The sequence below is a fragment of the Nelusetta ayraudi genome, unplaced genomic scaffold (genome assembly GCF_046127955.1).
Source record: "Nelusetta ayraudi isolate G7.1 ecotype Tasmania unplaced genomic scaffold, CSIRO-AGI_Nayr_v1 ptg000168l, whole genome shotgun sequence".
NCBI lineage: Eukaryota > Metazoa > Chordata > Actinopteri > Tetraodontiformes > Monacanthidae > Nelusetta > Nelusetta ayraudi.
The window spans coordinates 3338738-3351263 of record NW_027466218.1 but is presented as its reverse complement, the minus strand read 5'-3'; the positions used below and the strand labels follow the sequence as shown (position 1 = coordinate 3351263).

The window sequence follows — 12526 nt, the reverse complement described above, 5'->3', positions numbered from 1 at the left end:
ATGAGCTAAAAACAGCCGATTTAGCCCTCTGTTTACAGCTTCCTGCAAAAACAACAGCAACCATGCTGGGTTTTAACCTCCTGGTTGAACTGAAGCTTTGTCCGGCCAGCCAGATGTTTGGAAGGGGACAAAAACAAGGAGGGCCCAGAGGGCGGAGCCAAAACCTGGCACGTTGTCAGAAAATAAGGTAGGTATCAGTGCCATCCGTGACATCACAAAGGGTTAACTTCCATAGCCGTGTGCTTCTGAGTTGAGCGAGCAAAAGAAGTGGCGACAACTGGTGAGGTGAACTGAACGGCCGGCAAAGCAACAACTCGCCTCCTTCATTTGTTGAATATATTATTTTATTTTAACATCATCACCGTTGTTGTCATCATAGTTTTAACTTTTTAATTTTTCCCTTAATTCATTTAAAATGATCACCTCTGAATGTACACATACTGCAAATTGTCAAAAATATACAAACAAATGCAGGCTTGTGCTATAGTCTGGTCAAATGTCTAAAAAACAGTGGCACTAGGCAGAGCGAGAGAGAGAGAGAGAGAGAGAGAGAGAGAGAGAGAGAGAGAGAGAGAAAATAAAGAGAGAGGGTGAAAGAGAGAGAGACATTAAAACTGGTAAAGACATGCACAGCATCAGTGTGTGTGTGTGTGTGTGTGTGTGTGGTGGGGTGGGGTGGGGTAGGATTGGGAGGGAGGGGGTGGGTCCTTGTGGAAAAAAAGTACATACATGTCATTCGACAGCGCAGCACAAAATGGCCGACACGTATCAAATCAATCGTTAGTGACACTGTTAGGCACATCATTAGTTAGTTTTTTTTTTTTTAAATGGTTTTACATTTTCTGGAAATGTCCGAAGTCACTGCAAATGTAGAATGCATAACAAAAAAAAAAACAACAAAACAAAACAAAGAGACAAACCAACAGTTTAATAAGATTAAAAAAAAGAGACCAAAGGAAAATAAAGAAGTTAAAAAAAAATCATTATGTTGCTATATAATGTGTGTATGTTTTGTTCACAACTGGCTGCACTTCTGTAGAACCCAGTGGTCGATGGTCGCGAGTACTTGAGGTGTTGAGGTGGTTGTGGCTGCGATTGGTCCGCCAGCTGTCCAATCAGATGCTCAGATCTTTGGGGTTGTCCCGGTAAGACTTCTTAGGCTCCTCCCTGTAGTCGTTCCTGGGCTCCTCGTCCCTGTAGGTGTTCCTGGGCTCCTCCCTGTAGTCGTTCCTGGGCTCCTCGTCCCTGTAGGTGTTCCTGGGCTCGGGGATGCTCGGCTTGGACGACCGGCTGCTCTTCAGGGTGCTGTAGTACTCCCTCACCTTGGCCGCCACAAAGTTGTCGTCGTCTTCCTCGTCCTCCGAGTCGTCTCTCCTCAAGCTCCTGACCGGCGAGAAGTCCCGCCCCAGGCTGCGGGTCCGGTTGAGCGGCTCGGGGGAGCCGCCTCGGCTGGCGTAACCGCGGGTCTCCCTCTCCGCCCTCACCGGGGACCGGCCCCTCAGCAGCGAGCTGTAGCGCTTGTAGGCCGAGTCGGACTCGGGTGTGCGCGCCCTTGGCAGAGTGGTGTCCCAGTACGGGTCCCTCTGGTTGCGGGACGCCAGGTCCCTCAGCAGGCTGTTGTCCCCCCGGTAGGCCCTCTCCATGGAGGAGGCTCTCAGCAGCAGGCTGTCCTCCGCTTGCAGACGCTCGTCCCGGCGCAGCAGCGAGGGCGGCAGGGCGGCCTCCCGGTTGAGCCGGTCCAAGGCGGGAGCCTCGCGCAGGACGGTGTCCTCCAGTGGCAGGCCCGGTTCCGGAGTCCTGCTCGGCCCCTTTGACACGGCCTCGCTGCCGGCAGGCTTCTCGTTGCCGCGGCGTTCTGGCGAGCGGTGCCGGCGGTCGGGGTCCGAGGAGTGGGCGTGGCGCCTGGTGGGCGAGTGGTGGTGGCGGGAGCGGTGGGGGGAGCGTTGGCGGTGCGGCGAGCGGTATGGCGAGCGCTGGCGCTGGCGACCGGGGCTCCTGTAAGGGGAGCGGCCGTGGCGGCGCCCGGCCTGGCGGCTGTCCAGGGTGTTGTCGGCGCTGCGGGAGCGGCCGGTCTTCTTGTCGGGCGAACGGTGGCGGCTGCGGTGAGGTTTGCTGGAGGAGTGGTGGTGGTGGTGGTGGTGGCGGTTGTCGCTCGCTTTCTCATCCTTCTTCTTGAAGAGCTTCGCCACGTTTGTTTTCCCCTTCTGCTTCCCCGCGCTGGTTCTCTTGTTGGGCGAGCGGTGGCGGTGTTTGGAATGGTGCGACTTGCCGGCGGCGTGGCGGCGGTTGGACTCCTTCTTGCTGCGGGATGGTTGGTTGGGTTCTGGTGGGTAGCTCGACTCGGACGGCGCGCCGTTCACTTGCGCAGCGTTTTGTAGCCCTGAGGCTGGGCGGGCTGCGCCGGCGTCGCCGCTGTTGTTGTTGTTGCTGCCGTCTGCAACGCAGTGGGACACACACACGGACAGACGGACGGAAAAGACAGACAGACAGAGTGGGTGGGGGATCAAACATGCATCAGGACCCTGCAGAAGCTTCTGACTGACTGAAGACACAACACTGTTGGATGGAATCCTGATGTCAATGCCAGCAAAAGATGGCTCGTCGTTTGATGGCACAGCAGCAGCAGCAGCAGCAGCAGCCAATGGCGACTCAAAGCGGTGACACACATTACCGTCGACAAACCTGATCCCCGCGACTACCCTGCTCACCTTGACTGAAGCCGAATCCAAGTGAGGGCCACAGCGTGCTGCATGTTGATGAGGCTGCGCGACTGATTAGCCATGCTCGTCTGTCATGCACGGTCATGATGCCTGGACTCTTCAGCCAATCGAAGACCTGAGATACGATCTTATCTAACAGCTGCGTTTGACTTTCCAGCGCAGATGGCAAGGAGCCAATTGACCAACTTTTTTTGGTCTCAAAGTTTCAAGGAATTTCCACCCAGATGGCCTCAGAAAAGAACTTCTCATCCAGCCACTTCAAAACTTTGGCGTTTGTGTGGAGAAAAAGTTGAGGTGTGCCACAAATCACATACTTCAGTGCTAAGAGTTCATTACAGAAGACCTTTAGATGGAAAAGAAAGCGCAAGTGTTTACGGTCCATTTATGGATGCTTGGCCACCCCAATCAACTGCGATGCAACGCAAGTGGAACGATGAAACTAGCATGCAAGCTACCATCAGTAGCTAATGTAGCTCCAAGCTACGGCAACATATTTGATTGATTAAATGTAAGGAGGACTTTTGGCCAGTGTTATCATCTTAAAGTATTTTCCTGCTATAAAAACTTTTAAAGAGGAAGAGGACACAGTAAGTAATGAGACTGGCTAGCAATGGAAGTATGCGACTGGTGGCACAGCAGCTGGTCTGGAAAACCATGTCTTACAATCATTTCAGGAAAGAGACTGGAAGGCGCAGCACTTAACCATTAGCTCAGTGTCAAAGTCAGAATTTCTTTTATAGAAAAAACTAAATAAAAAGTAACATGAAAAATGTCAACATTTGGCGAGTTAAATGTCCAGTGTGCAATATTAAGCAGCAGTAAATGGAAAGAAAGCATTTTGTTATTCAAGCTAATACTAAAAAAACCCCTGCGTTCTGGCTGCTGTAGCCACACGGTGGCCACACGGCTGCCTCCTTACAAGTGGAACTATTCTTTATGTAGATAGAAATTTTTCATATTGGTGAATGAAACGTGTGGACTTTATCCACATGAAACATATTCCATTCCATTTCATGCCAACAGGTGGTATTTTAATGTTACACACTGGGCCTTTAAAATCATTTTTAAAAAAAAATCTATTTACCAGCAGACATGCGGCTGTATCTTAAACACCCGTGTGCTACATCTGGCGTAAATTTCAGTATTTGACTTTTCTGCACACATGCGAATCTCGCGTTGCACTTACACGGGACCTCCACGCGTCAGTTGTTGCCATGGCAAAAAGTTTAAATGCATCTGGAGGAGAAATCAAGTATCCGGCAACATCGGCGGCGGCGGCGCTGGCAATGGATTTTTTTTTTTTCTTTGGAGCGGGTGAATGGATTTGTGTGCATGAAGTGGAGCAGCAGGACCCTCGGCCACCACACAGAGATCGAGATGGACAGAAGGAGGAGGAGCCAGACAACAGAGGACGACAGTTACAAACCGTGGTCTGACTTTGGGGGGGCGGGGCCTCCCCCGTCTTGTCATTTCTCAAACATGCAGTGAGATGGGGAGCCACCATCCCTGAAGGACGACAAAAAGCCCAGCGCGACAGAGCGGATGAGGAGGGAAGATACAGAACACACACAGGAAAGGAGAGAAGAAGCACAGGCTTTAGCTCAGTTCACCTCAGGAGAGAGAGAGAGAGAGAGAGAGAGAGAGAAAAAAAAAGGAGAATTATTGTGCAGATTTTTTTTTTCAATGAAAAAAATGTGTTTATTTTGTCACTGAATCAATCAGAGGAAACAGACCAGGAAGTCGTTCGAAAACCCTTCAGTGGAAACACCAGTTACAGAGAAAAGTCCTGGCACCGAGCGCGCGCACACACACACACACACACACACACACACACACACACACACACACACACACACACACACACACACACACACACACACACACACACACACACACGCGCACTCACACCACACCTAAACATGTGAAGACATAAGCAGCAGAAAACACCCCCCCCACCACCACCACCACCACCACCAAGAAAAAAAAAAAGAAAAAAAAAAGAGTGGAGACAGTGAGACTTGCACACCCACATGAAGCAGTTTTTACATCGCTGACGGAAGAACCAAAAGAGAAAGAAGAAGAAAATAAAACTGGTAAGACTGACAAATCTTGTGCCAACTAAAGAGTACAAACAATGACCTTAAAAAATTATACAAGTTCACACGATGTCGGTTCCGTGCGCAAAGGAAATTACATTGATGAGCTTTTCAGAGACGGGCAAAAAAAAGAAAAAGCATCAGCACGCCGAAAAAGTAAAAAAACAAACAAAAACAAAACAAGCAAAACATTTAATGATGACTCGTGACTATCGATCAGAACTGGTCAATACGATTAAAAAAAAACAAAAAACAAAACAAACATTCCATAAATATTATGGAAAATAGACAGTAAAAGAAAAAAAAAAAAATCCAAATTTACACTTTTGACAAGTTCATGCAGCAATAGACTTTTATCCATTAATATGTGGCTTTGATTCATGGCTCTGTACACGGAACAAAAATACTCGTCTCTATGCTTTTTTTTTTCACTGTACAAAAACGTCTTTTGAACCGAAGCGACTCTGCACTGGTCAGATGGAGATGGGTGGGAGGTGGGGGGGTGGGGGGGGGGAGTCGGTCTCCTCACAGCTTTTCAATGACATGACAGAAAAAAGGGGCTTGTCCACACGTATGCGCTTCTTTTTGAAAACACCTATTTTTGTTTTGTTTTGTGTCGTTTGTCCTGGCAAACCGATTAAGATGGAATCTGGTCCGGGTCGAGCGGTTCCTGGGGAAATGCTGAACGGCAGCGATAAAAACGTGACGCTGGGATATAAAACGGATAAAATGCGAGACGACGCCGTCCGACTCGGCACAGTCGTGGGGGAAAAAGGTCAAACTGGCGTCGCAGCTGCGGCACATGAAGTCGTATGAGCGATTGGCCCCCAACAAAAGGGACCCAAAAACTAGCAGTGAAAAGTAGTGGATTTTAGCAGTGGAAAAGCTTTAGGACTTATTTGTAGATGTAGATATTAGTGTGCGGACTGCGCGGAAAAGGCTGTTTAGGAGCCGAGCCCGCTACGTGTGGACAAGGCCTGACAGTGTAACACAACCCAGGAACGAGTGAGTCGCGTCGAGAGCAGTAAAGTGAGATTTTGTCCTCGAAATGGCAAAAAAAAAAACAAACAAAAAAAAACCCCGAAAGACTGCCTTTTATTCTCAGAACAGTTCTCACTTCAAAAGCTTACGAGAGTTCAGTAGCTTACATTCACCTTCAATAAATATCATAAATACGTCGTGGTGTCGCGTCTTCGCCGCAGCCGAGAGAGAGAGAGCGAGAGAGCGAAAGATTCCCATTCTTTTTTCTTTCTTTTTAAAATGACGGGAGGCGAAGGATGAGTTTTTACCGGCTAAAACGCTAAGACCGTTGACAGTCCACTCGACACTTTCAGTCACACCAGTTTTGGATGGATGGGAGCGCCGAGACAGAGCCGCCACCGTGCCGCTGAAAGAGCGCAGTGCTTTTTGTTCAGTGGCCAGAAGGTGAAGAGTGACGGCGGAATGACATGGAAGCTGAGTGCAAACCCTCACCCAAAGATTCACAGCGGCCACCTCCACCACAGAGAAAGGAAGGACAAGAAAAAAAGCAAAACAAAAAAAAAAAAACCCACATGACCAAACAAACCCCGCCCCCCGGCCTGGGTGGGCAGGGCCGTGCTGGCAGGGGTCGCACAGTTCGTTCTGACCCGCCGCCGTCCGCCAGGCGTCCCCCGACTCACGGCGTGAAGATGGGTGAGAAGGGAATGTTTTCGTAGATTGACCCACCATATTCTGGCACCGAGCCGTCGCCGCGCTTCAGCACCAGGTGGGCGCGGCGCCCGCCGCTCTTGATGAGCTCGATGGCGCGCGCGTGCTTCATGCCCTTGGTGCTCTCGCCGTTGATCTCCAGGATCTCGTCTCCCACCTGCAGAGGAGGCCGGGGAGGGAGGAAGAAGGGTGAGAACGGAGGATATTAAGAAGGCAGACGAGGGGGATGAAAAGGAAGAGGAGGTGGATGAAGAGTAGAAAAGGGGTAGAATGAAGACGAACAAAAACAAGGAAGAAGAGGAGGGGGGGGTGGAGGAGGATGTAGAATGAAAAGGTCGAAGAGATGGACAAAAAGAGAATAAGGGGAAGAATGAAGAGGAGGAGGAAAAAAGATGATGAGGAAGAGGGAGCAGAAGGCAGAAGAGGTGAAGGAGGGGGAGGAAGAGGGGAAGAGGATGAAGAGAAGGAGCAGACGGTGGAGATGGAAGGGGGGAGGAAGAGGAGACAAAGGAAGAAGAGTAGGAAGTGGAAGCGGAGGGTGGAGGGGAGGAGGAGCGAGGAGCCGAGAGGAGGGAGGAGGAGTGTCAGCTTCACACCTCCGCACTCCCTCCTTCTCCGGCGCTGCCGCCCAGGGAATTCCTCAGCGCCGCCAAAGTCTCTGCTAACAAGGTGCGCAAACACACACACACACACACACACACACACACGCACACACACACACACACACACACACGCACACACACACACACACACGCAGGCTCGTATAGCCGTATACGGCTAAGGGGGGAAAAAAACAATCAAGGAGAACCAATTAATGATGGATATTCAATGCGTTTCTGGGCTTTGCAGCTAATTAAAAGAAAAGGTTAAACTTCAACTTCGCTGTGTTCTGACGGCAGCCGTGGACACGACACGTCAGTGTATGTCACACGGTCGCTCAGATTTCACCTGCAGCTCATCCGTCTTGACAAACTCCACACATTTTAAAATCGGTCTAAAAAATCTGGGTGGATCTCGATAATCGGTCAGCCTCCTCTTTAGGTCGTCGGGAGGAGGGAGAATCAAGAGGCGGCCGCTCAACGATCCTCGAAAAAAGTTTTAGTACCGCCCTCAACTTTGTGGACGTGGCCAATATTTACATCAATTCTAGGGGTAATGCGAACCAGTGAAAACTTTTTTTTTTCTGAAACGATCCTGAGAGGACAATGGCACTCGTGCAGGGGGGAGATAAAGAAGAAGTGTGGTTTTTTGCGTACCCTCATCTTGCCGTTGCGGACAGCGGCTCCGTCCTCGGCCAGCCGCAGCACGTACAGGTCCATGTTGTACTCTCGGCCTCCCCGCAGGCTGAAGCCGAAGCCTTTGCTGTCTCGCTCCAGGTCCACAGAGTAGAACTCAGCATCCTGGCACACACACACACACACACACACACACACACACACACACACACACACACACACACACACACACACACACACACACACACACACACACACACACACACACACACACACGTGTGAGCAAGAGTTTGCCATTGAATGTTTCAGGGTTAGTGTGAAAATGAGATGCATGTGTGTTGATGGTGAATTATTGATGCGCTGAGCTCCTCCGGGGGCCGGACGGAGCGAGAGGACATGGAGAGGAGAGGAGAGACGGCAGCAGCTGCAGCTGCAGCAGCTGTTGTCTTCACGTCCTCCCGCTCTCCTCTGCCGGGGGGATCGATGCTATCGCCGCCGCTCATCTCCGCACCGCCGCATTCCTTCAGCGGCAGCGGCAGAGCGAGGGGCTGCGCTGAAGGCGCGTCCTGCTTTTCTTTAATGCAGGCGGGGGAGGAGGTGGGGTGGGGTGGGGGGGTAAATAAACAGAGATGCACTGGGTTTGCCCTTGGAGAAGTGACGGGTGGGCGGGCTGACGTACGGAGGTAGTGAGGATGAAAAGCTGTGTGTGTGTGTGTGTGTGTGTGTGTGTGTGTGTGTGTGTGTGATGACGACAAAGCAGCTGGAGACAAATGTGGTCAAGCGACAGATGAGCGCAGCGGAGCTGTGGGGGGGGCTGTGTGGAGGAGGTGGGGTGTCCTGGTTACCTGCGGGGAGACCAGCGTGGGCGGCTGAGGGGGCGGAGCCTGCGGGGCCTTGAATTCAAACGACTCCTGTTTTGGTTTGGTGTTGGTCCTGGAAGACAGACGGAGAAGAGAGAGAAGATTGACTGATGCTGGAGCCGGGGGGTGTAAAGACCAGGTGGTGGCGCCGCTACTGCTGCGGCTCCTCCTCCTCATCTTCCTCCTCTACCTTCTCTTCAGCCCCCCTATCCACCACCTCCCTCCTCATCCTCGTTCTCCACCTCCACCCTCTCATCTGCATCCTCCCCCTCCTCCACCTTCTCCTCTTCCCCAATCCTCCTCCTCTATCTACGTCCTCCTCTTCCTTCTCCTCCTACTGCTCCTCACCTGGCCTCGGGAGCCGCCTGCTGCTGAGGCGTGTGGGTGGTAGTGATGGTGGCGATCTTCTCCGCGTTGGTCAACAAAGACGCGTTCGACGACTCTGCAGGAAAAGAGGCGAGAACGAAACGAGCGTTGGTGAAAACTGCAGCCGATAATCAGGCGACTGAGAGATAAAGTGATAAATCTGCATGTGGCCTCCTGTGGTGGCAAAAAAAAACCAACAACAAAATTGTATGAATTCTTAAAATCCACCGCCGCCTCCTGGTCCTGCTGAAAGTGATTCTAATGGCTGCAGGGCCACAAGAAATAAGGAATAAGGCAGTGATAGAAGAGGGCTCTCGCACGCAGCTTCTCTTCAAATTCCAAACCTCCGACAGATGAATACAGAACCTGAAGGTCTGAGGATCTGAATTCAACAGGTTGGCACCAAAAACATCTACCTGACAGCAGGAAAGGCTTTGCACGGCAAAAAACGTTACAGCGCCACCCAGTGGCAGAAACCACACAGGACCTGCAGCCAAATGACCGTTCCGACACGCCTCCAGACACTCAAACTGTCCGCAGAGGATGAAAATAATAACCTTTCGGCATCTTTTCTTTTGTTCACACCTTTGCAAACAGACGTACAGTGGCAGGGTATCATCTCCCGACACTCACGTCATGTGCTTTTACCAAACTGAAAAAAAACAACAAAAAAAAAACCCACCCCCAGTGTGGCGCAGCGCCCCCCGGTGCTCTGCCGGCCGTGTCATTAAATCCATATTTGATACGTCTGGCAGTGAGGAGCGGTGTGGACTCAGCAGCTGTCAGATAACATCATTAGCGCCCCCCGCTGGGAGCCCCGGCAGAACACCCCCGCAGGAACACGCAGCACCGTCGCTTCTTTTGTCTCGTTTCTCCTCTCCAGCGAAGAGCTTCATCTGCAGAGCTTCATCTCCTCCCCACCCCACCTCACCTCACAGTGTTGTAGTCAAGACCGCACCGACCGAAACCAAGACATTATCAAGGTATCTTTCAATAATTTTCTTTAACATTTCACTGCTTTGCCAACTATTTTGAACCATTTTGAAAAAAAATGCAAAAACAACTTTGCTTCATAAAATAGGAGGGTGTCTCTCTGGGCGTCACAAACATAGCGCTAAACGGCAGCAGCTGGATTTTTTTTCTGGTATTATCGTGTCATTGCAGTGTTGGCTGAGTCTTGACCGGTCTTGAGTCCGCCCAGTCTGAGACCGAGACCGAGACAAGACCGAGTGAAAACGCTTCAGAGTCCGAGACGAGGCAGAGGCCCTTAAGAAGTGGTCTGGAGACAGAGAGCAGTCTGGAGTGCTACAACAATACCTCTCCGCCAGCTGGATGGAGAGTCGGCCTTTAGAATCACTGCTGCGCTTCCTTAAGATGAGAAAACCTGCCTCATCATCATCACCATCACCATCATCATCATCATGACGCCACTCTTGCTGCATAAAGGAACCTTTCTTCTTCGTCTTCTTCACAATGTCAACACTTTTCTTGGCTATTTTTTTCAGGGAAGCTTTGATGCCCTCCTCCCCCCTCCTCCCCCCACTCTCCATTCCACTCACGGTCACTTCCCCTCTCATCTATTCATCTTCCCCACGTCCACCAGCCCTCCCCTCCTCCACTCCTCCCGGCCCCTCTGAAGCCTCCGCGGCTTAACTCTTCAATTGCCCGCCGCTCACCAGCCACACAGCCGTCCAATCCGGCGCCGGCGTGGGAGGGGCGGGGATTACTGCGAGCAGAAACTTCCCTGCCCATCCGGGCCGGAACGTGTGTGGAACGGTGAAAGGAATCGATGCTGTTGGCACCGAAGTGGTTGCAGTTTCACGTATCCCCCCCCCCCCCCCCCACCCCTTCCTGTTGCTCAGATTCTGAAAATCCCCCCAAACCCACGTTTTCCGTTTATTTATTTTTTTGTTACGAATCCATCTGCTCGTTTGCAGCCTCCACCGCCGACATGCTGCTGCCTCCATCCGTTTATCTCCCACACCAAATGCGTTCTGCCTTCATATTAGTCAATTCATTTCAGTCTTTTTTTCTCACCCTCTATTCAGCAACTCCCTCGTTCTTCCTTTCACACTTTAAAAAAATCCATCACGCAAAGACACAAAAAGGAACTTTACCGAGTTGCTGCCATCTTCTGGCGTCTGCAACCTTGCAATCTTCAACATGGATTATTCTCCCATTTTAATTTTTATTTTGCAGATTTTTATTTTGCACTTGATACCAGACTCCAGTGGGGAAAAAAAACAAAACTAACTTAAAAAAAAAAACAAAAACAAAAAAGCCAGCAAATTATATCTAGCCCGATGTTTGCAGCCTTTTGCTAACAACCCTGATGTGTTCACTCGACCTTCCACGCATTTGGAACCAGGGGAGCTCAGTGACAAAAGAAAAAATGAGTGAATGTTAATGTTAATGTTAATGTTAATTAAATTGCCAAACAGGAGCCAGTGGACAGATTCAACCTTGAGATTAGAATAAAGAGGCAGCTGTGCAAAACACAGCTCAGACAGAAATGAAGAACGGATCCAAAAAAAACCCCCAAACCCTTCACATAATTTTTAACACATCTGATTCAACAAGAAGCCTCCCTGACAAACAGCTGACAAATGTCTCACGTGCTGCTGCTGAATAACGAGCTGCAGCAGGAAAAAACAACAGCACCAAGGTCGATTCTCTGCGAATCAGCCACTCAAAAGAAACAAAACAAAACAAAAAAAATCGCCCTCTTACATCCGCGTCACAACTTTCTGATGACACACATGCACTTATTTTTCCTCAGACACCATCAGCGGCCGTCGCTCCTGCACCCTGCGTCTCCTTGGCAGAGCAATTCTGGCTCACTGTTCTCATCAAGCGCCGTCCCGGAACAGGAGCGAGGAAAAAAAGAACAAAATAATCCATACAAAGTGAGCCGGAAAGCAACGAGCGGCCGACAAATCGCTCCAATTTCTGGCAGCCTCGCAGGTTGGCGGCGAGTGTTTCCATCCCACACACACACACACACGCACACACACACACCTAATTAAAGCGTATTTGTGAAGCATGCCGGGCCGAGCCGTCAGCACCAGGCAGTGGGGAAGCTCAGTTGCACAGCGCTGCCTTCCTCTAACGACTTCCACTCAAAGTCACACCCACTTCACCTCCTCGGCTGATCAAACGGTTTTAAAAAAAACAAAAAAAAAACACCATTAACCACAACAAGCCAGACATGAGTTTCAACGATAGATAGATATAACAATATGATTATTACAGATAGATATAATAGATAGATATAATCAAATTATGTCTATCTACTACATCTACTACATAAACTGGAACAGATGGACAGATAAATATGATGATTATATATAGATAGATATAATCATGTTATACATATCAATTATAATCTATCTATATATAATCATATTATATCCATCTATCTATCTATCTATCTATCTGACCGCGATGTAGTTTGTCCTAATAGAGTTACCATAAGGACCCCGGACAGATCTCGTAGCCAGACAGATTTTGTACCTACACTGACTCCTCCTCCTCCTCCTCCTCCTCCTCCTCCTCCTCCT

General features: G+C 50.1%; 1 protein-coding gene across 8 annotated transcripts in view; it reads right to left on the bottom strand.

Moving 5' to 3' along the window:
• Nucleotides 1-326: 326 nt before the first annotated feature.
• The window catches only part of magi1b (membrane associated guanylate kinase, WW and PDZ domain containing 1b), a 113761-nt gene continuing 101561 nt past the window's right edge, over nt 327-12526 (bottom strand). For 7 of the 8 annotated variants that reach the window (XM_076014137.1, XM_076014139.1, XM_076014138.1 and 4 more), the window contains 5 exons: nt 8949-9042; nt 8586-8673; nt 7762-7905; nt 6524-6662; nt 327-2434 (listed from right to left, as the gene is read on the bottom strand). In XM_076014137.1, the coding sequence (XP_075870252.1) occupies nt 1116-2434; nt 6524-6662; nt 7762-7905; nt 8586-8673; nt 8949-9042 (1784 nt within the window). In that variant the 3' untranslated portion in view covers nt 327-1115. Of the gene's footprint in view, nt 2435-4146; nt 4227-6523; nt 6663-7761; nt 7906-8585; nt 8674-8948; nt 9043-12526 lie in introns of all 8 variants that reach the window. The other variant, XM_076014145.1, reaches the window with a different exon arrangement.